Here is a 23,945-nt window from a genome sequence, read left to right as displayed (position 1 = left end):
CAATTGACGCCGCTGATCGTGATCGCGGCTTTTTTTTTTTTTTTTTTGCTTGGGGCGGCAGAAATGCTGGAGCCGGCCCTGTCTACATGGCCAGCAGAAACCCGCAGCAACACGTCTCAGGGCCGGGGTCTGCAGATTCAGGCTCATGCTATGCCACTAAAAAAAGCTGTGTAGACATTTGGGGTGGAGCTCAGGCTCTGCTTCAGAACCTGAGCTCCAGTCCGATCCTGAATGTCTGTACAACTATTTCTAGTGCTTTAGAATGGGCCTGAATCTGTAGATCCAGGCTGTGAGACTCACTGCAGCAGGTTTCTGCTGGCCGTGTAGACATACCCCAGTGAGCAGACTCCCACTTTAGCTCAAGTGGCCTGTGGTTTGGAAGCCAAAGGTTCTAACCCTGCTGCTGCTGTGTGGTCTATCTGATCACCATGGACATCCGTGAGTGGGGATGGAATAACTGGGGGAGAGACCAGATCTCCAGGGACTGCTGCTAGGACGAGCTCTTGGCTGAGATAACAAACACTAATTGAAGGGGCAGCAGCACCCAAGTGTTGTTGCCCCTCGGGGGCTGTCTGTCCCAAGGAAGTCCTGCTGCGGGTGTGAAGTCAGAAGGGAGATCATGTTGGCTAATGGCATTGCTTCCCCCCCTTCCTCTCTTATTGGCTTCTTCCACCTCCCCAGGCGACCTTCCTGTTTTCTCTGATTAAATATACCCCTCTGACCTACAACAAGAAGTACGTGTACCCCTGGTGGGGAGACACCCTGGGCTGGCTGCTGGCCCTCTCATCTATGGTCTGCATCCCTCTCTGGATTGTCTACAAACTCTCCATGATCAAGGGCTCTCTGAGAGAGGTGAGGCTGCTGCGTCGGGAGTGGGATATGGTCCACAGAGGGGTTGATGGGGGCCTTACAGGTCACTGGCATATTGAAGTGACAGCCTCTTGAGGTGTGATTGGTGTGTTGTGGGTTAATAAACAGGAACATAGAATTAAGTTACTGAAGCTCAGTCTATTACTGTAAAGAATTAGTGGCTTTATTGAATTCAAGCTGGCTGGAGGGCTACACAGAAATAGCTGCCTTCTTGTGCGTCGCAGTTATTGGCTCTCCATCACTTGTCAAATGCCGTAGGAAAACAGCTTTGTGGGAAGTGCTGATAGACCAAGTGTAGGCCCCAGGCCAAACGCAGTCCACTGGGGTCTACAGATAGCCTGTGGGCTGCCCTCATCTCAGTGTGGAGGTCTGACCTGTGGGGACTATGGATCCCAGTGTATGATGCAGGCGAGGCTGCATGCTGGGACCTCTAGATTCCCTGCTGAGTCCCCCCCATCTCATTGTTGGAATGGAGAATTGTGGGGGAATCAATGGAGGCTTGAAGCCACCTTTACACTGCCTGTGTTGTGAGGCAGCCAGATGCCTACAAAGCAGTTGGTGTAAGTTAGAGCAGCCTCAGGGCCGCTCTAACTTGCACTGTTTTTCTCCTGGACCAGCACACAGCATGCTGTGACCATGCACCTCCCTCCAGAACGTCCTCTACCTGCCACGAGGCTCCTGTAAGCTGGCTTTAGAGACCTTCTGCACTTTGGGATCCCTGAGCTTTCTCCACCAACTTTTGCCCCCTAGAGCAGTGCATGGGGATGGACTGTAAGGAAGAACTGGGCCCAAAACCTCTGTTGTCTCCCTGTCTGTGGAGAAAAGGCTCTGCTTTTTGTGGACATTTCCATCGGCAGAGCACCTGTTGATGTCCACAGGGGCTGGGTTAGTGCCGTTCTGCACACCCTAGGAATGGCCTTTGGATGTGTACAGCCCTGACTATGAGGAAGCATTGTGGGGTTGGTCTGCATTTGAAACGTGCTGGATGGCTCAGGTGTAAAAGCTGGGGTTGATACGTGGAAGGCTGACTTTGTTTTGACAGCACCACAGCCCTGGTCAGGGACATGGAAGGGAATTTTCCCTGGTTCCACACAAGCCCTGGGGATTCCCAGCTGCTGTTCAAACAGCCAAGGTGGTTTTCAACAGTTGTTTAAATTGTCATATCTGGATGTGGGAATTGGGGCTATTCGAGGACATCCCTGGACTTAAGGGGCTGGCGTCCCAGCATGGGGAGGGCCTACGTGTCATGAACTGGGAATCATTCAGCCAGAGATCCAGATGTGATTACCAAATTCCAACCTGCCTCGCCCCTCCGTGCAGCCCTTGCTGGAAGGCTACTTACAAAGGGGTTGTTTGGTGGGGGTGCAGTTGGGTGGAGGAGGCTGTGGGTGAGCCGGATCTGTCCCTACACCCTTGTTCAACATCCGACTTTGTCTTTCAGAGATTCCGCCAGTTGGTCTGCCCAGATGAGGACTTACCTTTCAGCCTGGGTGTGGGGCAGCCCCTTCCTTCCACCAGACCCGGCCTCCTGATGCTGACAGAGCTAGAGTCCCATTGTTAGGGCCACTGTGGCCCCCTGGATTGGTTGATACACTCCTTCTAGCTGTCAGATGACTCAAGGATTCTCCACTTTCTGAGGGGAGCAGGACTTGTGAGCTGATCTCTCTTCCGCTGGAGGATTTGATGGGCTCAGCAGGGGCTGCCATAGAAGGGTCTCCAGGGACAGTGTGGAGTCAGCGATGCACCTTAATCGTCTCCTGGGGAGCACACACAGGAGCTGATTCAAACAGCTGAGAGTCCCCAACGCTCCAGTGGGTGGGACAGGAGAGACTCAGCCCCGGAGTGGAGACTGTCAAAGGGTCACAGAGGCTCTTCTCCGACATGGACTTTGAGGACCTCTCCATTCATTCCATTAAATCCTGTATCTTATCACATCTGAGTGGCTCTGCATCAGTTTTGTCTCTTGTGCTTTCTTTGTAAGGGAACTCTCCCCTCCGCTCCAGGAGTCATTGCTCCTAGAGGTGCTGTTTGTTTCCAGAACTACACGGAGTCCAATCTGCCAGGCCACCTCTCTGGGCCGGGGTGATGGGTATTTTGGTGGCCCAAGAAGCCAAGTCCAAGGTGGTGATGGAGTGTGTGTGGCTAGTCTAAAGGGGAAAGTCCACACCAAATTAGATACGACTTCCCCTCACTCATCTCCCAGAATTACAGAAAAATTATAGACTGTTACTGCTTTTTGACCCAAGTGGTTATTAGGAGAAACTGATGATGGAGTCAAGCATTCCTGTTTATTTACAAGGAATGTACAAAGTCCCGTTCCTCTGACCACAGTAGGAATTAAATAAGAGATTGTGTCTTTACTCACAGTTCCAAGCCTCTAGTCAGCACTTAGCCCAAAACACTCTCTCAGCTTTTGTTCAGGGCCACATTCCCAATGCTTATCCTGACTCTGTCCTTGCTGTGATTCTCCCTGCTTCTCTGCCTTTTGGCCTCTCTTCCTCAGACACACAAACCTTCTCAAAACAATATCCAGCAAAACCTCTCCACCCACAAATGCCTTGTGCCTGTGTTGTGGATGGAGGCCTCTGTTGTTTCAGCTACCTGCTACCAGCTTCCAGCTACCAGCATAGGAGCTTAAATGTTTTTTACAATGATCTTAAATGAAGGGCGGCACTGACATCCAACCTATAAGAACCATCCCAAGAAGGGCCACACGGATGCCTCTTCCTTCGTCAGGCCCTGAACAGAGCTGATAAACCCAAAGGAAGGTAGGAGCTCAGATCCGTGACTCTGAAACCCAAGAGTAGAGGCTGCTGCAAGGCAGGAGTGAGGTGTGCTGGCCAGGCTGTGTGGGGATGCCGGACTGAAATGGCAGGAGATACAGCAAGAGCAGGAGTAGAGTAATGCACTGGCAGAGGGTTTGTGTTTTCTCCAGGGGAGAGGCTTGATTTTAGGACTAAAGAAGTCTTTGCAGGCCAGGACTATGGTGTTAGGGCAGGTCTGGAGGTTTCTGCAGTTCAGGTGCTTTGCAGGGTGGATGGGAGGGAGAACTGGAGTAGCAGGGGATGCTGGAGGCCAGCATGGAGGTGCATTAGCAGATCTGCATTGGGCCCCTAGGACAGGAATTGCAGCTAGTGACTGGTGTATTGGGAGGTCAGGCAGAGCTGTGCAGCCCAATGTAAATGTAATACTTATTTGTGAATATTGTTTAGATGGCATCTTTAAGCAGTAAGTTCCCATGTAAATATTCAGGGTGGGTGGAGACCATAATGTCTCCCTGGCTGCAGAGGTCAGGTGCTCTTTTTTTCTCTCCTCGCCGAATGTGTTCCAAAGCAGGAGCACACAAGACGTTGAGCCAAGTCTCCCAGCAATTTCTGGATTGCAGCTGAATCCTTGTATATGTTACTGCAGGATTTCAGTCCCCTGAGCCTTTACTGTGAGCCTCTCACTAGGACTGCTCAGGATATCCCAATTGGGTGTTTGATCAAAAACAAAACAGAAAAGGTGCAATTGCTGCTGGTAGGCACAAGGTGGCCTCGCTACTTTAGATCCTGCTAATATAGTAGCAACCATTGCAAAAATAGTCATTCGGGTGAATTTACAGCTAAGCCGGCCAGAGGCTGGGGAGCTCCCAATTTGTGAAGGGAGCCAGATTCACATCCCGGAAATCACATTCCTGGTGCAAGGAGGAGCTACAGTCCAGCACAGCTAGTGTTCAGCTTCTCATTCCCAGCCTCCCTGGGCAACAGGATCCTGATCCCATGGGGGGACTTAGACGTTAACTTGGGTCTGTTGTGGTCAGAGCAGGTGCCATAAGAAGTGGGCAGAATAGTAATTAAAATCTCTTTCTCCTGGAGTAGTGTCAACTGTGACTTTATGCAAGGTGCTATATATGGTCATCTACAGGGGACAAGAAGGGTTTTTACACAATTGAGGCATCAGCGACTGGTCACAGCTGGAGACAGGACACCAGACAGGGTGGACCGGTGCGTTGAGGTGGTGCGCAGCAGCCTCTTTCGTTGGCTATGTCTGCCATGCAGTCAGAGGTGTGATTGCTGCTCGGGTAGACATAACTGCACGAGCTGTAATCTACCTAGCACAGCTAAAAATAGCACTGAGGGCCACAGTGGAATGGGTTGTTCCAAATGTTCCTAGCCCGCACTGGAGCCCGTGCTGCCATGGCTTCATGGCTAGTTTTAGCTGTGCCAGGTAGACTACAGCTAACATGGGTATGTCTGTCCAAGCTGCAATATCACCTCCACCTGCAGTGTAAAGATCTACTTAGGTGCATGGCTGGTTCTTGCGCACATACTCAGGGTCACTGTGATCACCAGAATTGGGGTTGGGAAGGAATTTTCCCCCCAGGTCAGACTGGCAGGGACCCTCGAGGGGTTTTGCCCTCCTCTGCAACAAGGGGCATGGATCACCTAGTAGCATCATCAGGCCATGTCTTCTCCTCTAATCAATTCCCTGCCCTCACAGGGGCCTCAGGAATTGGTAGCATCTCTGTATCAGCTGTTCTCTGCCTGTGACACTAAACTGGGATGAGTGGTAGATACGCTAGAGGGTAGGGACAGGATACAGAGGGACCTAGACAAATTAGAGGATTGGGCCAAAAGAAACCTGATGAGGTTCAACAAGGACAAGTGCAGAGTCCTGCACTTAGGACTGAAGAATCCCATGCACCGCTACAGATTAGGGACCGAATGGCTAGGAAGCAGTTCTGCAGAAAAGGATCTAAGAGTTACAGTGGACAAGAAGCTGGATATGAGTCAACAGTGTGCCCTTGTTGCCAAGAAGGCTAATGACATTTTGGGCTGTATAAGTAGGGGCATTGCCAGCAGATCAAGGGATGTGATCATTCCCCTCTATTCGACATTGGTGAGGCCTCATCTGGAGTACTGTGTCCAGTTTTGGGCCACACACTACAAGAAAGATGTGGAAAAATTGGAAAGAGTCCAGTGGAGGGCAACAAAAATGATTAGGGGTCTGGAGCACGTGACTTATGAGGGGCGGCTGAGGGAACTGGGATTGTTTAGTGTGCAGAAGAGAAGAATAAGGGGGGATTTGATAGCTGCTTTCAACTACCTGAAAGGGGGTTTCAAAGAGGATGGATCTAGACTGTTGTCAGTGGTTCCTGATGACAGAACAAGGAGTTATGGTCTCAAGTTGCAGTTGGGGAAGTTTAGGATGGATATTAGGAAAAACTTTTTCACTAGGAGGGTGGTGAAGCACTGGAATGGGTTACCTAGGGAGGTGGTGGAATCTCCTTCCTTAGAGGTTTTTAAGGTCAGGCTTGACAAAGCCCTGGCTGGGATGATTTAGTTGGGAATTGGTCCTGCTTTGAGCAGGGGGTTGGACTAGATGACCTCCTGAGGTCCTTTCCAACCCTGATATTCTATGAACAGTGTGCTCTCCTGAGACTGAAATGCTTTGGTTGAACTAAAGTCATTGGGCTCAACATAGGGGAATCTGAGTGAACTATAGTGGCCTGTGATATACGGGAGATCAGACTGGGTGACTTGGGGTTCCTTTCTCGTCTGAAACTCTGGTAAGTTCCAAAGGACTGAGCAAATCTTTTCTTCAGAAGGATTCTTATGAAGTCTTCAATTTGAGAGTACTTTAACAACAGGGTCAGGGCCCTCTGACTGCAGTCCCTGGGGTGGATCATGTGCAAGGAAAAGGCCCATAACTTATCAGCACGTGTGGCAGCATTCACCCCCTTTCAGGGTGGCAGGTTGCAAGAGGTGGGCCTGGGAAGCCTGATTTCTGGCATCCAGAGCAAAAGCACCAATTTTCAGTTTCCCAGAATTGCTCATGGGACCATGGAGCATTTTGATTCATTTATAGGATTTTATTTGCATGTGGGACTTGTGGCCAGACTCTGTTGTCATCCCCGGCACAGTGCCATTTAAAGCCCCAACCGATGACTTGGATTTCGGAAAAGACTCCGTTACTGTTCCTGTATATGGGCGAAAGGCTGGTCTGGTTGTTCAAGCACAGGACTGGGAGGTAGATGATCTGTTTTCAGTTCCTGGCTTTGGCACAGGTTTTGTGTGGCCTCGAGTAAGTCTTGTAACCTTACTGCCTCAGTTTCCCCCATTTGTGATAGAGAGAGTAATACTTCCCTACATTGCAGTGGTGGTATGAGAGTCAATATTTGAAAGTACTTTGAAATCTATGAAAAGGCCCTTATGGAAAAGTCCCATAGAATTTAATAGCGATGTTACCAATAGGATTCCATATGAAATTAGTACAGACCTATCAAAATGATACTGAAAACCAATGGGATTTAATAGGGATTGAATTTGAACTGATTATATTTGAAATTTTCTCTCCAGACGTCCAGTTCCAAAAGTCTTTGCATGGCTCTTCTCTAAGGCAAATTAAGAGTCTCCCAGCCTGAGCAGGGTAGGAATATGCACCAGAATTTAGCGTGTGCAATTTTCAAGCACTCATGTTGGCCCATCTCTGCTGCCATTGACATCAACAGGAACTTTACCATTACTCCTGCCGGCTCCACTTGGGGAGACCTGTATGTTACATTAGCTCAGAAGCATGCGAAGACTTTGAATACCCCACTCGTGAAGTCCCAAATCTGCCACCTAGCCTGAAAAGTGAATCTAATAGTTTGGGAAGATGGGGTGAATATAGAGAGCCGTGTCTCCGTTCTTTAAAATTAGAGGTTTACATTCAAAATTAAGAGGCTAATGAGATTGTGAATTGCCTCAGCAATCCCTGGAAAGAGGTCAGACCCTTCTTTTCCATCTGATCTTAAAAAGAAGTCTATCCTCTTTTTCTCCTCTCCCTCCCCCCCACGCCAGCACTTGCATCAGTGACGCCTGGGGAAGAATCTGGAGTTCCTTTAACCGGAAGAAGATGCGGTGATGGTGATACAATATGGAAAATAAGCGAGACCACCCGCCCCCCTCATCCAGTGCTTCCCCATTTGGTTTTTTTGAATGGAGTTCTGCTGTTTGTGCTAGATCTGCTTCTGGGCTCGAGGAGGGAGATTTTTCCAAAACTGACTGCTCTTTTGGCTACTCTAAATATGATGCAATTTCCTCAGTGGTTTCCTAGGTTGCAGAAAGGATCATATGACCTCTCTGTGGCTTCAGATTGTGAGAAAGGTGAATGCTGGGTGGGGGGTGGTGCTCCCCAGCCAGCGTTAGGTGGGGCACCTTCTTTGGTGGCACTAAGAAAAATTTTTAAAAATGCAGAGTCCTGAGTAGGAGGGTAAGGATGAACTGCTTGGCAACATTGCAGGATCTTGCCAGACAGAGATCCGCCGCAATGTTGTTAAGACACTCTCCTAGATGCTTGTGTGAATGAGCATTTCAGTGGAGAAAATGATGGGTGTTTGACAACCAAGACAATGTGTCATTGACCTGCAATCCAGGGAGTCTCTATAGCAGCCTCCTTTTGGAGCACCAGGCACAGCAGTGGTAGGGGGAAGTATCTGGGGGAGTTATGGTATAACTACTTGTGAAGGGGCTGTACCAGGTGATTCAGAGTCTCCACCTTAGCTGTTCACAATCCCACCACTTTGCCAGCAGGTACCACAACCAACCCCAATTTGCCTGACCTCCCAGATCCACATTGCTCTTTGCACCCTCACAGCCTGTGTAGTCCAGATATCTGCTGGTCTCCTGAACCTATGTCTTCCAATAGGTTCATTTCCTGTCCAGTCAGCCACCCAGGCATGGAGAGAACACATGCCCAAGGCTTCGCCGTACTCTTTCTTCTGGGGCCCTCTCTGCCAATGTCCCTTGCAGAGCAAATGTCTCTCTTACAGAATCACACAGGCTGACTGTCAGCAGATGTCTCCATTATCTACATGCCTCTGCATACAGACACCTCTTCTACTGCTACCACTGAGATCTTTGATGAGGCCCCTTCTGCCTTCTCTCCATCTCAGTCTGTGTCCCTACTTTTTGGTGCAGCGCAATAGATGATTCACCTCATCACATCCATCCTGAAGAGGAGAGACCTTGACAGCCCCTCTCCACCCAAATTAGTGCAAAAGGGTGGGAATGATGTGCTCCCATAGGAGAAAGCACTGGTATGGAATCCCAGCTTGTGAATCTTTTGTGGACTTTGTGACATCTCCTGGCCAGTATTCAGGATGACTGTTGATGGATGCATGGAAGATGTGAGCTAGTCACTCAGCTAGCTTCTGGGATATGGTGAGCAACACATGGGCAAAAAACCCCCCACAAACAAACAAAAAAACCCCAAAGCCTCGTAGGAGGGATGGAGAGTTTAGGATAAGAAATGTGGCTCTACCACAAATTTATGTGTCACTTCAACAAGGCATGGCCAGTACATCCAATTATAGTTTTTCACTGTGTAAGGAAAAACCAAGTCTGTTTTCAGTTCAATGGAAGCCCAAGTAGCCACATTGTGGACTGAGTTACAATTTTGGTAGGAACTGAGGTTGGAAGGACATTGCCAAGATTTTGGCTAGGATTTTTTGGTCTAACTTAATTAGTACATTGGGGTGATAGATAATGTCATTAGTCTCCTTGCCCTGCTTAAGAATTCAGGGCAGATGCGGTGTTTCAGGAAGACAGGAGCCCCCAGGGAGGTGAGATCAGACAGAATTCATCCTCATCTAATGGGATGTTTGACATCTTGGGGAAAAGAAGCGAAAGAACTGCACTGAGCTGTGTGGAATTGTTGGGGATATATCTGTGTGACTTGTACTGCGCTGCTGAACTTCTAAGGCATCAGTCTATCTCTGTGCACAGCTGCCATTTTGTGAAGTAGAGTAGATGTAGCATGTTCTACGGAAGGCATGCACTGTGTTCTCTCACTGAGATTTCAGTACTTGTTGCTTCCTTTGATTCAGGCTGGAAAGAAATACCAGGAACACTCAACTCTAGAGCCGTCATGGCTTTGGAAGCCGTGTGTGTGTGTATGCGCGCGCGCATTACCACTTGATCTCAAAATCTAGAAGGTTTCTATTAAGGGTGTGAGTCTAGGGGGAAGGGAAGAAAATGCAGCATATTCAAAAATAAGCTTCTGTGCTTTGTGGCACTGTCAGAATTGCTAGCAGATAAGATATTATGGAAAAAAGCAAATTCCTGGGAAATATCATGAATGACCCCAATATCTCTTGCATTGTGGATCAAAGCAATTGGGCAACCAGCTGTGTTGTTCCACAAGGGGAACCATTATTTCCCCAGCTTTATTAGCAAAAGCATGAATGCAGGCCTCTTGCTAATCGATTGCAATGGCAGCTTTTCTTGAAGGAGGGACCTGTGGTAGGGGACGTGTGTGGGGTGCATTGGCTTCAGGGGTGCAGATCTTGGGCAGGGAAAAAGATACAGCTGTGTACAAGGGTTAGCCGGGGCTCGACCCTCTCCGGGGCAGCGGGGAGCCACACCGGCTCACTACACACAGTTGATGTTCGGGAGAATTCGTCCGTCCGCAAGGGTCTCCCTCAGCAGCTCTTGCAGCAACTGGAATAAGCACCGTAAGCCCAGGCCCTGGGTCAGGGTGGGGCAACAATGAGTCTGGTGCTCAGGCGCTCGGGCAGGGGCTGAGCAGCAGCAGTACAACAGAAATAGGCCCAGGCCCTGGGTCAGGCGGGGCAGCAATGAGTCAGGAGCTCAGGCAGAGCTGAGCAATGACAGGAGGCCCAAGCCTCCAAAAGGCCTGGGAGAGGGGGAGACTGCCACCCACGAGTTGGGTGGCAGGGGGGACGCAGGCCCTCCCACTCCACTGCGTCCCAGCCCGGGGCCCTAGCAGTGGCAGAAGACCCGCTGCTGTGTCAGTGTGGATCCTGGCTGCAACACACTGACATAGGCTCTGGCAGTGCTGCAGCCAGACTAGGGTCGGCTGCCCCCCGGGCCACTTCCTACCTCCCCTTCGGGTAGTACCTGTGTCAGGGTGTTGTACCTCTGGGGGGTCCAACACCATGAGTTCTTCGGGGCAGTGGGCAAGCAGCAGGTCCGGCAACTCCTCTGGGTAGCGAGCACAGGGCAGGTCCGGCAACTCCTCTGGGTAGCGAGCACAGGGCAAGTCAGGCCAGTCCTGGCCTGCACCTTGGGCCGCGGGGGTTTCCCAGTCATGGGCGAGGCTGGAGACGTCTGGCCTCCCCGGCTGCTGGGCCTCTAGTGAGCTCTGAGGGTGAGCATTTATACTTCCGGGTCGCTGCCTTACCCTCTGAGGGGCAGGCTTAGAGCTCCCTAGCTCTGCCCACTCCAGCCTGCAGATGGGCTCGTCCCGCTCCGGGGCGGCGGTGAGCCACACCGCCTCACTACAAGCTGCATTTTGGTTCTAGCAGGTGACTGTTTAGCTGGGGAATGTCTGTTTGTCAAGCAGTGTTCTGTGAAACAGGCCTCTCCTTGGATGGTGAACATTTGGCTCTGATTCTCCCCATTAGGGTTCCCAGTGACCCAGAACAGCCTCCTGTGCTCCCCACTGGTGACCATCAGCTGCCAGCAGCATCTGGCTGGTTTTGACTGCAGCTTCACTCCCAAGAGAACTGCCCCCTTCCTTCTGGAAAGGAGGCTGAATTGTTCCCAGCTTTTGCTTAAAGGCACCATAATGCACATAACAAAGGGTTGCAACACAACTGTGTGGAGCGGTCACAATTTCAGGCGTCTCTTGCTCAGCTATGGACTTTATTTTGGTGTAGTGTAAGCATTTGCTGATTATTGACCTATCTCCTCGCTGCACTGTAGAAAATCAGAATGCCCCTCTTAATCCCCAGGTTCTGCTGCATCTGTATACGAGTGTGCTGGTGTGTGTTTGCATAGGTCTTTGTATGACTTCCTGTGTGTGAACATGCATGTCTGTGTGCATGTGGCTATGTGCATGCATGCTTGCATATGTAGTTCCACACAGGTGCATGAGTGCGCCTCACTCATGGAGCACTTTCCCAGAGGTTGGCTGAAGTCTCGGTGCAGGTGAGGCAGGAAGCTTAGACCACCAGCAGAGGAGCTTGTGAGCTGTGCCCAGCCATCCAGTGGTGCAAAGATTTCAGGGGTGGGGCGGGAGGGGAGACATTAAAGTTGTCCCTTGATAGCCCCACTTGATTGTGGAGAAGGCAGCACATGTGATAAAGAACACTTGGGAGAAATATACCCTTATGTCAGCACTGGCTGTTTGAATGCAGTAACTTCCTAGATTGCATCAATCGTATTTGAGCGCCACTGTTTGCGTCCCCAGTGTTTGCTCTGCTGGTGGATCAAGAGCGACACTAACTATGGGGCAAGGGGTGATGTCTGAAATTGACCTTATTTCCAGGACATCTGCAGGTACTCTACCACCTCTGGAGGCAGCTTGGCTGATGGGGAGAGAACTGTGCCCACCAGACCAGGAGAGAGGCTCCTAGGAATTGCTGTCATTGCTAGGGTGGTGCTGCAGGGTGTCTGTGGGCACGCCTGGATGTACTGCTCTGTGTGTGTGTGTGTGTGTGTGTGTGTGTGTTTTCCTTGAGGCCCACGGTGGCTCTAAGCCCTAACGCTAGCACAGTTACCAGAGTTGTCTTTATCTCAGGTTAGGGTATGCCTGCACATGGAGCTGGAGGTGTAAATCCAGCTCAAGGGCACATACCCCGAGCTAGCTCTGAGTGAACTAGCATGCTAAATATAGCAGAGTAGCCACAGCAGTGCAAGCCATAGAAGAGGCTAGCCGGGTCAGTACGTGATCATCCAAGACACTAGGCTTGTATTCGGGGCGGCTAGCACCCCACCGTGTGCCACTGTGGCTACACTCCATATTTAGCGTGATAGCTCGATGGGAGCTGGTTTGGGTATGTCTCCTCAAGCTGGAATTTATACCTCCTGCGTGAAGTGTAGACATATCCTTAGAGGGGCCTTTGCAGCAGAAGGATCTGGGTTCTATCCCTGCTAATGATTGTGAACTCCACGTGGTCCCAGTGAGAGGAATAGCCATGGTCCGTGCATTATTAGTATGCCACCCTTCAGAAATCATGAGCCGGACCCCCAAAATCATGACACTTTAAAAGTAACTAAGTCGGGGTTCTTTTTCTTTGCCTTCTGGTTTCTGAAAATTTCGAGTGCACTCAGGTCACATTGCCAAGTTTTTCTCTGCAACCCATGGAACTAGAAACTTTTTAAATGAATGCTCTGAGTCTCCCCTAATCCCATGATCCTAATCCACTCCTGGGGGAATTCTGCGCCACTGCACAATGAAGAATTTTGCAGAAATTAACACTGTATGCGCAGAATTTCCTTCCTCACCTTCCCAGAAATAGGCTGCAAAGCTGCTAGCCACCATTAGGGGCTGCTGGACCTGGCAGAGCTCAGTTCGCACATAGAAGACGCAGCTGGGGGGAGGGGGAGGGAGAGGGAGCTAGAGGGTTCCCAGCATGCCCTGAGGGAAGGAGAGGACAGTGCACAGAAAACTCTGTGCAAGCTTGGGACTGAGCATCAGGCTATTTCTCCCTCTGGATCACTGGGTTCTGGGGGAGAAATGAGGGTGGGTATCTGGACTGTGGGGTGCCATGGTTGAGCTCTAGGGAGGAAGGGGTTTGGGTGTATTAGCTGGGGGGTGTGTGGTTGGGCTCTGCGGGGGAGGAGTTGTGGGTGTCAGGCCCCCCTGGCTGGGGAGTAAGGGGGCAAAGAAACAGGAACTGGGTTGACATACAGGTTTCTTTAACTCTCTATTCCTGGGGGATTTATTGTGTGTCGGTATTGTTCCAGACATACTTGCTGATAGGTATTTTGAAATAAATGACCAAAATAATTGAAACTGGTGCGATTAGGTAGTGTTATTTCGAGAAATCAAATTAGCAGAATTTTTAATTTTGGGGCACAGAATTTTTAATTTTTGGTGCAGAATGCCCCCAGGAGTAATTCCAGGAGCTGGGGGGTTCCAGAAAAATGTGACAATGAGACTTGTGATAAAATCACAAGAGATGGCAACGCTGTAACTATGCAGCCGTGAAAACGTTGGCATCCGCTGAGGTGTCAACAGGAGCTTGAGCGTTGGGATGGGCTGCAGCATCTCTGTGGGCATGTTGGGATGGCTCTACTTTTCCACGAACGAGGACCCTGGGAACTGTTATTGCCCCTGGGAAAGGTTTGCATGCCTCCTGTAGGCAGCCCCTCCCTTCCTCACCCACAGTGTGTCTCTGGTGTGCCGGGAAGGGAGTTCCCAGGCCCCGAGGTGATTGTTTAGAAGACATGTCATGACTAAACAGAGAGGTGAAAGGGTGAAAAATAGACCCAAAGAGTTTGACTAAAACCTGCACCTGCTTGAAGAAAGGGGCAGGGAGAATTGGAGGCAGAGGAGTCCTGCCAGCTGGCAAGAGGTGAATAGAGAGCGGGGATGAGAAGAATACTGCTGAGATACAACTTGTTCCCATCGTCAGCCAATGGAAAATAACAAAGGCCTCCAGAGGCTGAAGGGGTAGAGTAAATACTAGTCTGTCAAGCTCAGCAGCAGTCCCTTAGGCGTGTCGGAGTTCATGGCCCATGTCTGGCAGGCACGTTGTGTGCCTGGCAAACTGAGAATGGACTCCAAATAGATGAGTGATCCTCCAGAGGACAGCCTCAGTGCGAAAGGCACTGGGTGACACCCTTGTAAACTGAGGTCCCTCTCCATAGAATAGGTGGAGTATGGGCAACAGTGCTTTGGGCTTCTCAACCTGCTCTCTTTCCATTTGCTTCATGCTGGACCAGGAGGGACCACTTCTAATGTGGCCCAGTCTGTTCTCGGCCTCTTTGTTGAGACAGCCTACAAGGGGACATGGTGCTTCCTGACATCAATGGTGCAGGAAAATCCTTCCCCAAGGATGGGCTCCTCCCATCTAAAGCAACTTGTAAGTTATCACTGGAAACACCACTATGAATGGCAAAGGCGGCCAAACCTTTAGATAATGGGCAGAGTGGGATCAAACCATGGACCCTGATGAGGTGACTAGAACTGAATTTAATGTTCTACATGTGGTTGTACTGAAGAAGGACTATTCCTCCCCAGTCCAGGACATAATACTTTTGTGTACACAGCTCAAAAGTGCATTGGGTTTATTTTGCTACCAAGTCTCTTTGCAAACTCATGTCTGATTTACTTTCCATTATAGCTGCTAGGTGCTTTCAGCTAGGGCTCGGAAACAGCCAGTATGCCCATATACACCCTACTGGAATCTCTAAACTCGAAAATGAGAATTGAGTGTTACCAATATACAAATCATTCTGCAACAGAGCCTGGAACGACAGCTCTGAGAGGTGTGAATTTCCTCATTCACGACAGAGAGGTGATAATGTAAGATGCCCAGTGATGAGAATTTAAATGTCAACATCCTTAACTATTTAATTACTCATGTAGGAAAGGAGAGGGATGATCACAGATCTGCACAATTCCCTGCAAATGATGTCTCATTTTGATGTCACAAATGGGTGGCATTTGGGAGATACCACTAGCATTCCCCCCTGCAATCATAGAGGAGGGAAGCCCAATGATGTAGTAGAGCAGTGGTTCTCAAACTTTTGTATTGGTGACCCCTTTCACACAGCAAGCCTGAGTGTGACCCTCCTCCTAAATTAAAACCATGTATTTTTTATATTTAACACTATTATAACTGCTGGAGGCGAAGTGGGGCTTGGGGTGGAGGCTGACAACTCACAACCCCTTCGCCACATAATAACCTCACGACCCCCTGAAAGGTCACGGCTCCCAGTTTGAGAACCTCTGTAGTAGAGCCTATGGGCATACTGAAGTCGTACTGAGGGGGATGTGAGGTCAGGGAACCCAGTGGAGTGAAGTGATGCACATGATCATATATTGAATATCTGTAGTCTACTGTGAGTGGCACTCATTCTGGTGACTCAAGTGGGTGGAGTTTATTTTGTGGGTGAAGCTTGTAAAATACCACCTCCTACCCTTTGAACCCCCAACCTGAGTCCCGCCTTCAGAATTACTGCTTTCTAGGTTTCTCCCTGTGCATAGCTGTGCTTCAAGATATCTCAGAGGCTTGGATTTATTTTCCAGCTTGAATCTCCTTTTGTCGTTTCCTGCCCATGTTTCTCACCTCTATGCTGGTAGGTCCCTTTTTATTATTTCTCTTCCCTCCCCATTTTAGTAGCTGCTGTGAACTTCATGTACATGCTGTTTATTCCCTAGAGTTGCCTTTGCATTTTAGGAACTCCAGAAAAGAAATCCTGAAACGCAGAGATCAGTTTGCTGTCATGCACTTATCGTTCGCAGGTATGCTAGTTAGGAGTCTGCATATGGTGTGCCTCAAAATGCCTCTGGTTATCAACACAAGTTATGCATCCATGCGCTATCTGATCTGGGACTGTCTCCCTCATCCCCAAGGAGCTTCTAGAGAGCAGTGAGTGTATTACAGCTTTGATAGGCCTTTCTCAGGCCAAGTCTATGCACAGAGTTTGTACCACAATAGCTATTTTGGGGAGTGGGAGGGAGTGGAGGGCGAGAGATTATTTTTTTTAAACCAAAATAGTTAGACTCATAGACTCATAGACTTTAAGGTCAGAAGGGACCATTATGATCATCTGGTCTGACCCCCTGCATGCTGCAGGCCGCAAGACCCTTCCCTGGACTCTACCGTTGAAGTCCCCAATCCTGTGTTTTAGTGACTTCAGTCGGCTGAGACCCTCCTGCTAGTGATCCCTGCCCCATGCTGCGGAGGAAGGCGAAAAACCTCCAGAGGCTCAGCCAATCTACCCTGGAGGAAAATTCCTTCCCGACCCCAAATATGGCGATCAGTAATACCCCGAGCATATAGGCAAGAGTCTCTAGCCTGACCCTTGTTGGCCATTATGCTATTCACGTACCATTGCTTGGTTTTCCTTGGCTACTATGTTTTATCATTAAACCATTCCCTCCATAAACTTATCCAACTTAATCTTAAAACCAGACAGGTCCGTCGCCCCCACCGTTTCCCTCGGAAGGCCGTTCCAATATTTCACCCCTCTGACGGTCAGAAACCTTCGTCTAATTTCAAGCCTAAACTTCCCCCCGGCCAGTTTGTATCCATTCGTTCTCGTGTCCACATTAGTACTAAGCTGGAATAATTCCTCTCCCTCCCTTGTATTAGCCCCTCTGATATATTTAAAGATAGCAATCATATCCCCCCTCAGCCTTCGCTTTGTCAGACTAAACAACCCAAGCTCCTCTAATCTCTTTTCATACGACAGGTTTTCCATTCCTCTGCTCATCTTAGTCGCCCTTCTCTGCACCCGTTCCAGTTTGAGTTCATCTTTTTTAAACATCGGAGACCAGAACTGCACACAGTACTCCAAATGAGGTCTCACCAGCGCCTTATACAACGGAAGCAGGACCTCCCTATCCCTACTAGATATACCTCGCCTAATACATCCCAAGACCGCATTGGCTTTTTTCACCGCCACGTCACATTGTCGACTCATAGTCATCCTGCGGTCCACAAGGACCCCTAGGTCCTTCTCCTCTTCCGTTACTTCTAACCAATGTGTCCCCATCTTGTAACCTGCATCACTCCAAGAGTGGAGGCAGTTATAGCAATACAAAGGTGCCTCATACTAGTATAGCTAGGCAAAAAAAAATTGAAATTCCTATCCCTTGGGAAATTCTGAGATGTTGAGTTTTCATTTTCTCGTGGATCGGAATGCAAAGTAGAAATCTTGGAATTTTTTGCAAAACTAAATATTCCAAAATATTTAGTTTGGCCCTTATTTATCTGTTTTGGTTTTACAGTACATAAAAGTTTTACACATGCTGATCATTTCCATTTTAAAAATGTAGTGAAATCAATACGTTTCCTCAAGGTGTTTTGGCATTTTCTAATCAACATTTTCTACCAGCTCCACAAATGTCGGTATATTCCCTTTCCCATCTAGAAATAAGTGATGCCAATATGAGCAATTTTATCCCACTATAACTGCACCCACACTAGTGTGGATTGTACCACTTGAACTTTATGGCTATGGTTTAAAGCAGTACATCTTTAAGACAAGCCCTTGATGTTCAGACTTATCCCTGTTAGATCTTAAATCTAGCCCCACTAGAGACTTATAGAGCTGGACTTTCCTGTCATTAGTGAGACAAGAAAAGGCCTATTTCTGTGCCCAGGTGGGGGGACCTTACTGCTGCATCAGCCCATCTCTTGATTAAAGCCAAGTGCTTTGACCGTGGCTGGCATGCTCATGTTTAATACTGGAACGAGGCCTCTGATCCTTCGATCTGGCCATGCTTTGTTTGGCCAGAGGGCCACCTTCATGCTAGGTTTTCACCCGAACAGTCTGGATTTCGGCTTGTGTGTCTGGGTGCCATTTGACGAGCCCTGATGTCCATTCTTTTTTAATCTGTGGCAACCCTAAGCAGAGGGAAGGAGGCAGCGCAGCAGCAGCAGCCGTCTCCGGGGCCAGGCTCCTTGTGCAACTGGCAGGGTGCAGAGGTGGAACCTTGTGGGGAAGAGGCAGGGCAGGGGGCGGGGCCTCAGTGGTCCGGTTACTATCCATTAGAAAGGTGGCAACCCCCAAGTCCCAAGGGTGCTGTAGGCCAGTTTGGTTCCCAGTGTAACTTCTTTAATTTATACTGGCTGTAATAGCTCCAAGGGATTGTTCTACCAGTCAGAGATCAAGAGAACAAAGCAGCCCCCTGACACCAGCCTGGAACTGTCCCCTATACTGGGAGCACTGGGGCTGGGAAGGGGCAGCACGCCGCTTTTCCCCCAAGCTGGAGGAATTCCCAGCAGCCCGATTAGAGCAGCTTTGAAGTTTCTTTATGTGGCACTGGCAGTCCAGAGGACTGGTAGAGTGGATCAGGCTCTGGCCCTACTGTTTGCACTCCAAAATAGAACATAGGCTCTTTCCCCCTGTTTCATAAAACACAATCCTGAGTGGCTGTATTATGGCTTATGCTGATGGAACTACCATTCACAGGTGACCATCTAAACACTGCCCAGACTTCTGTGGGCTCCTTGCCTCCATCAGGAGTCATTGAGTATTTTTAGATACGACCTCGCCAGCTCCTTTTAGAGTCTAAGCTGGATTTTCTTGGTAAATGATATAAAAGAACCTATAGAGTCCCTCAGAAGGCCCAGCACAGCCAGGGGCTGGGTGCGTCCTGCTGCTCCCCAAGTGCCCTCAACTTCCACCTGATGGGCTACCGCTGATGGCAATTGAGGGTGCTCAGCACCCAGTAGTGTCCAACCCAGATAAATGGCTCAGGAAATGTGCTTAATCCCTGTGTGAATGTATAGGCCCCGATCCTGCAAACACTTAGCTTTAGCACATGAGTCTGTGTCTGCAGGATGGGAGGCAAAGAGAGGGGAAGATACTGAATGCTAATGAGAAAACTGGAGGCACTGGTACCCCAGGTCCTGCTACTGATCATGTGAGTATCTCTGCTGAAATCACTACAGAGAGAGATACAAATATAGATACAGAGAAGTTGCTCTAAAGAGGAAATCGGAGCATTTATAAAACACACACGGGGAATGTTCCTTTAAATAAGATATGGCATCACGTGAAAACAACCCAGTGGGCATGTGTCAAAATAAAGGCTTAGGGCATGCTGATCTTGGCCAACAACAATAGTGTTACACAAACGGTGAACTCAGACTGGCTGTACATGTGTGTGCATGGTAGAAACGCAGACATTTCAATATGTTGCCCTGAGTGCAGTAGAATAAATATATATCCCCCTTGCACAGCTCCCAGTTCCTCCATTGCATTTTGCAGGTTGACAGCTGGATTCTTCATTCTTGTTATTCTGTCCTGAGCTCCAGCACTGAAACAGGTTTAGCATAATCATTCCTGGTGGAGTTTGAGACAATTCATTCCATGTCCCAGGGCGCTGTAAGAGGATTCCACAGTTTAAAGAGCTGGGAGTGTGAGGCAGTCTGGTTAGGCTTTATCAAACTGTGTGTGAGAGGAGAGCTTGCTTCGTTCCAGTGAGCGTAATGGGACTTGGATTAGATCCACTGAATGTTGTAACTGCTGCCTGCAAACTTCTGGCCTCAGTTCTGCCTGGCCTGGCCTCTATTTCCCATGTTTTCTCTCTGCCAGTGCTTCCTATTACGGTTAAAGGTCTGGAGAGGAAAGTATTGGAAAGGAGGTGAAGAGAAATTTCCATTCCTCACACACACTCCCCCTCTCTCTCACTCCACCCACAAATGAACTTGATAATAATTTAACAGGGAGATCTGATGGAGGGGGGAGAGAGGGAGGGGAGAAGGAGGAGAGAGGGAGGGATCTTTTCCCCAATCCCCTTTCTCCTAGAGTTGTAGGCACCTTGACTTGCCTGTTCTTGCATATAATGAGTTGCCTGTTGGCCACCCAGTGACTCAGTGGGACAGTACTGCGTTGCCTGTGAAGACTTGAGGTGGATTCAGGTGAGCTGGGTAATTGTTCTGTCCATGTATCTGTCTGAGTCTATACGTCATGCTGCCTGTGCTGGGGCCATAGGGAACTCCACAGCCGCTTACTGTCCCTTAGGCAGTGACCCTGCAGGCTTCATGAACATTTCAACAGAACAGCTTACTGGAGTCCAGGGGTGCATGGAGTATTTTGATGGGCGGGCAAAGGAGTCTGTGAGAGGGAGAAGCCCCCACTGCTGTTAGGCTAGGAAGAGGGCCCTGAAGAAAGTAAAAGAATTCATTTTGAGGGACCAACTGAAGGGAACTTTCCTTATTGATTTCCAGAGGGGGAAATGGGTGTGAGGGGACTTGGCAGCAAGGGATGCTAGAGAGATTGGCAGAGAGGTGGATGGATAGCAAAGGGAATGGGCACTGAGGGATTGCTAGTGGGGTGGAGAGCACAGGGCTGTGAGAGGGACAGGCAATAGGTACCATTATGGTTAGGGAGTGCATGGGCCAGGTAGCAAAAAGGATGGGCAGAGACAGTTACGGGCTGTGAGAAGGACACACACTGAGGGGAGCAGGCAGTGACGGGGTTGTAAAGCAGGGATGGGTTGAGAGCGTGTATGGGGAGTGGGAGGGAGGACTCAGTGGGACAGGCTGCAGGAATTTCATTTGGTGTAAGTAAAGTATAGAAATTCCTTCTCTTCAAACACCATCTGCCCGGGGAGAACAGTGTCCTGACATGTCCTTGGGCGCCTGCAGGCTGCTGCTCTGTGAAAAGAACTTTACTGGTTCCTGGGGTGTGTGTTTGCTGGGGAATGTCCTGATCCAAGGATTCTGTGGAGGGGCGGGGGAAGTGCTGTGAATAGGGTAGTGTGAAGAACTGCACTTTTTTTTGGTTTGCTGGTACTGGAAAAAATACTGGTTTTTGTTGACCCGGATCTGAACATTCTGAAAAATATCAGTGAGTTGAAGAAGTCTGTGCTGGGTAGAATGAAGGTGGTGGCCCCCTTGTAACTTTTAGGCCATGTCTACATTAGAGACCTTACTGCGGCACAGCTGTACCAATGCCGGTGCGCTGCTGTAAGGTCTCCTGTGTAGCTGCTCTATGCTGACGGAAGAGAGCTTTCCACTTGGCACAATTAAACTACCCCCAACAAGTGGCATTAGGTATGTTGGTGGGAGAATCTCTCACACCGAAATAGCACTGTCCACGCTGACGCTTCTGTCACTGTAACTTATGTTGGTCGGGGATGTGTCTTTTCACCCCCCTGACTGACAAAAGTTTTATTGACAAAACTGCTGGTGTAGACATAGTCTTAGACCGGTGTTTAGGGCATTAAATGTTCATTGGCATGGGGACTTGAAGTTGGATCTGCCACATTCCAGGGGAGTGCCTTAATCTCCAGACTATCGAGTTATTCTCATTGTGTCTCACTCTCCGGCCCAATGACTATTCAAGTATTTTATACAAAGCACAACAATTTCAACAGGAGAGATGGAGAGAGAGCCCCACCCCAGAAGAGCTAAGAGTCCCCTGGTTAGGGCAGAGCTGGGGTGAAATCCCTGTTCCAGAACTTGGGGGACCCAGGGGTTTAAGTCCCTGCTCCAGAGCAGGAATTCAGACCTAGGTCTCCCACATCCCTGCTGAGTGCACTGGACTAAAAGCTATAAAGTCCCCAACCTCTGCCTCCTCTGGCTGTTTTGTGAATCTAGCCTGGAAATTTCTCTCTGGCTGAAACTATTCAGCAAATTTGTATTAGGTTCAGGAATAGTTCCAGGTTGACTGAATAGTGTTCATCAGAAAAACTCTTCACCTGAAAAAATGTGCCAAGCTCTAATTGTGAATCCCTTGCTGAGAGTGAGAGAGAATGTTTGGAGCTAAGATGTCTTTAGGAAGAAGGAGTTTTGTCTGCGCACTGGTGAGAGTGGTCAAGTAACACGCCTATGCACCAACAGGCATATCTGTGGGCCAGATCCTCAGCCGGTCCAACTCCAGAGACTTCATAGGAGTTGCTCCCATTTATAGGTGGCGTGGTCGTGGAGGACACTGGTCTGTGTGTCTGTGCCTGTATGCCAGTCTGTCTGCAAGTACACATCTATGCACACATGAACATTCGTGTGGATCACTATGTTCGCACAGGTCTGTTGGATGAGTGTACATGCAACAGGTCATATAAAAGTTCATGAAAGATATTCCATATCTCCTTTGAATGAGCAGAGTTTTCAGTGTAGTCCTTGATGGTCACTGCCAATCCCATTGGAAATATCTTTGCTCCAATTCTCCAGTCAGCAGCTGCTGACACCGGATGAGTAAGCTTTGGACTTTAGCATAACCTTGGATGTAACAGCCAGATTTCCCTGAACTGGCAGGGACACAGTCCGAACCTGATGGCTGGGTGCAGGCTAAAGAGATGATCTGGGGGAAAGCTTGCAAATGAAAGCTGCTGTTGGTTTGTGTGCATCTGTACTTGGGAAAGGAATTTCAGTGCTTTGTGAGAGTGAATGGAGCTGTAACCTTGGCAGAGCTCAGCACAGCTTCGACAAGTGCCATGCTGGCTTCCCCTATGTAGCTCCGCCAACTGCGACTGTCTGACCCCTTGATATTCCAGTCCTGGGCCACACACATCTCTGCCAATGCTCCTCTGTCGTGGCCTGTAGGACCCTCTTCTGTTCCAGTCGTGGGACCCACAGAGACTGAGAGCACGGCTGCTCTGTTCTCGCAGTATGTCTGTCCTACCTGCCAACAGAAGATGGGACTGTCTGTCAGCAGGGAAGGCAGCTCCTGACAGCGCTGCACCTGACCAGGAGTTCAGGGTCAGTGCACTCGCTGTGGTTAGAGTGACAAGGTTAATGACTTCCTGGAGACAGCAGGCAGTGCTCACTCTGTACTGCTGGATGTATTGCCCGGACTGTCCAGGGACACTGCCTGAGGTGCCAGGAGTCCTGCAGAAGGCCCCTAGAGCACCGTTTCAGCTGTAGAGAGCAGGGGTGACCCTCGGTGGCTGCTAAGTATGCACTTGCATAGGCTAATATATTTGCTAGGTGTAAAGGAATAAGACAGGGACCCAATTCTTCCTCTAGCTGCCAAACCCTTTCCCTGGCTTATGAAAATCTTGCCTAATTCTTCCTTGCCCACACTGCCCCTAACAACCTTTGCACAGGGCCTCACAGGACATAGGGCTGGCTCTGACCATGTGTGTCCTGCTCTGTAGCCTCAGGAGAGATTAGACTCCATAAAGCACAGGCAAGTTTCGGAGGGTTTGGTAGAAACGTGTCTAGAACAGTATGGAACCAGCGGCTCTGGCACCACCTATCAAGCACACCTTTTGGCCCAGATTCAGAGGCGGGCTCCCCCACACTAAGGTGCTATCCCTGTGACCCTATCTTGGAGACTAGGTCTCCCCTGAACCTTGCTAAAAAACTTTAGGAGTCACTGGTCTCATTTTACAGAACTGGAGCACTGGCTCCTTTAGCCACCAGTGACCTCTGAGGCTCTGAGTCTCCCCCCCCAAAGCAGTGGCTTCACATGTGAGACTTTGGAAGAGGATCGGCTTCAGCGGCAAAATTCAGATCCAGATTTCCAATACTCCAAAGTGCAGACGTGTTGGGATCTGGGAAATTTTGGTTTGGGCCCATCTCTGTCTTGGCAGGATAGTTCCTCTAATCCCCAGCCAGGCTTTAAGAACCCATTCAACAATGTGTATAGTGGGGGGGTGCTGAGAGCCATTGAATCAAACTGTAAACATTGTATCTGATGAACACCACTTCAAGCCAGGGGGTGCGGCAGTAC

At 49.4% G+C, this 23,945-nt stretch overlaps 1 protein-coding gene across 5 annotated transcripts in view; it reads left to right on the top strand.

Moving 5' to 3' along the window:
* Positions 1-2,804, top strand: part of LOC117882338 (sodium- and chloride-dependent GABA transporter 2) — a 69,175-nt gene extending 66,371 nt beyond the window's left edge. For all 5 annotated transcript variants that reach the window (XM_034780513.1, XM_034780496.1, XM_034780504.1 and 2 more), the window contains 2 exons: positions 682-852; positions 2,312-2,804. In XM_034780513.1, coding sequence (XP_034636404.1) covers positions 682-852; positions 2,312-2,431 — 291 coding nt within the window. In that variant the 3' untranslated portion in view covers positions 2,432-2,804. The remainder of the gene's footprint in view (positions 1-681; positions 853-2,311) is intronic.
* Positions 2,805-23,945: the final 21,141 nt, after the last annotated feature.

Source organism: Trachemys scripta, chromosome 1 (assembly GCF_013100865.1).
Source record: "Trachemys scripta elegans isolate TJP31775 chromosome 1, CAS_Tse_1.0, whole genome shotgun sequence".
NCBI classification, from domain to species: Eukaryota; Metazoa; Chordata; order Testudines; family Emydidae; genus Trachemys; species Trachemys scripta.
The sequence above is the reverse complement of the archived record's forward strand: the minus strand, read 5'-3'. Positions and strand labels throughout refer to the sequence as shown.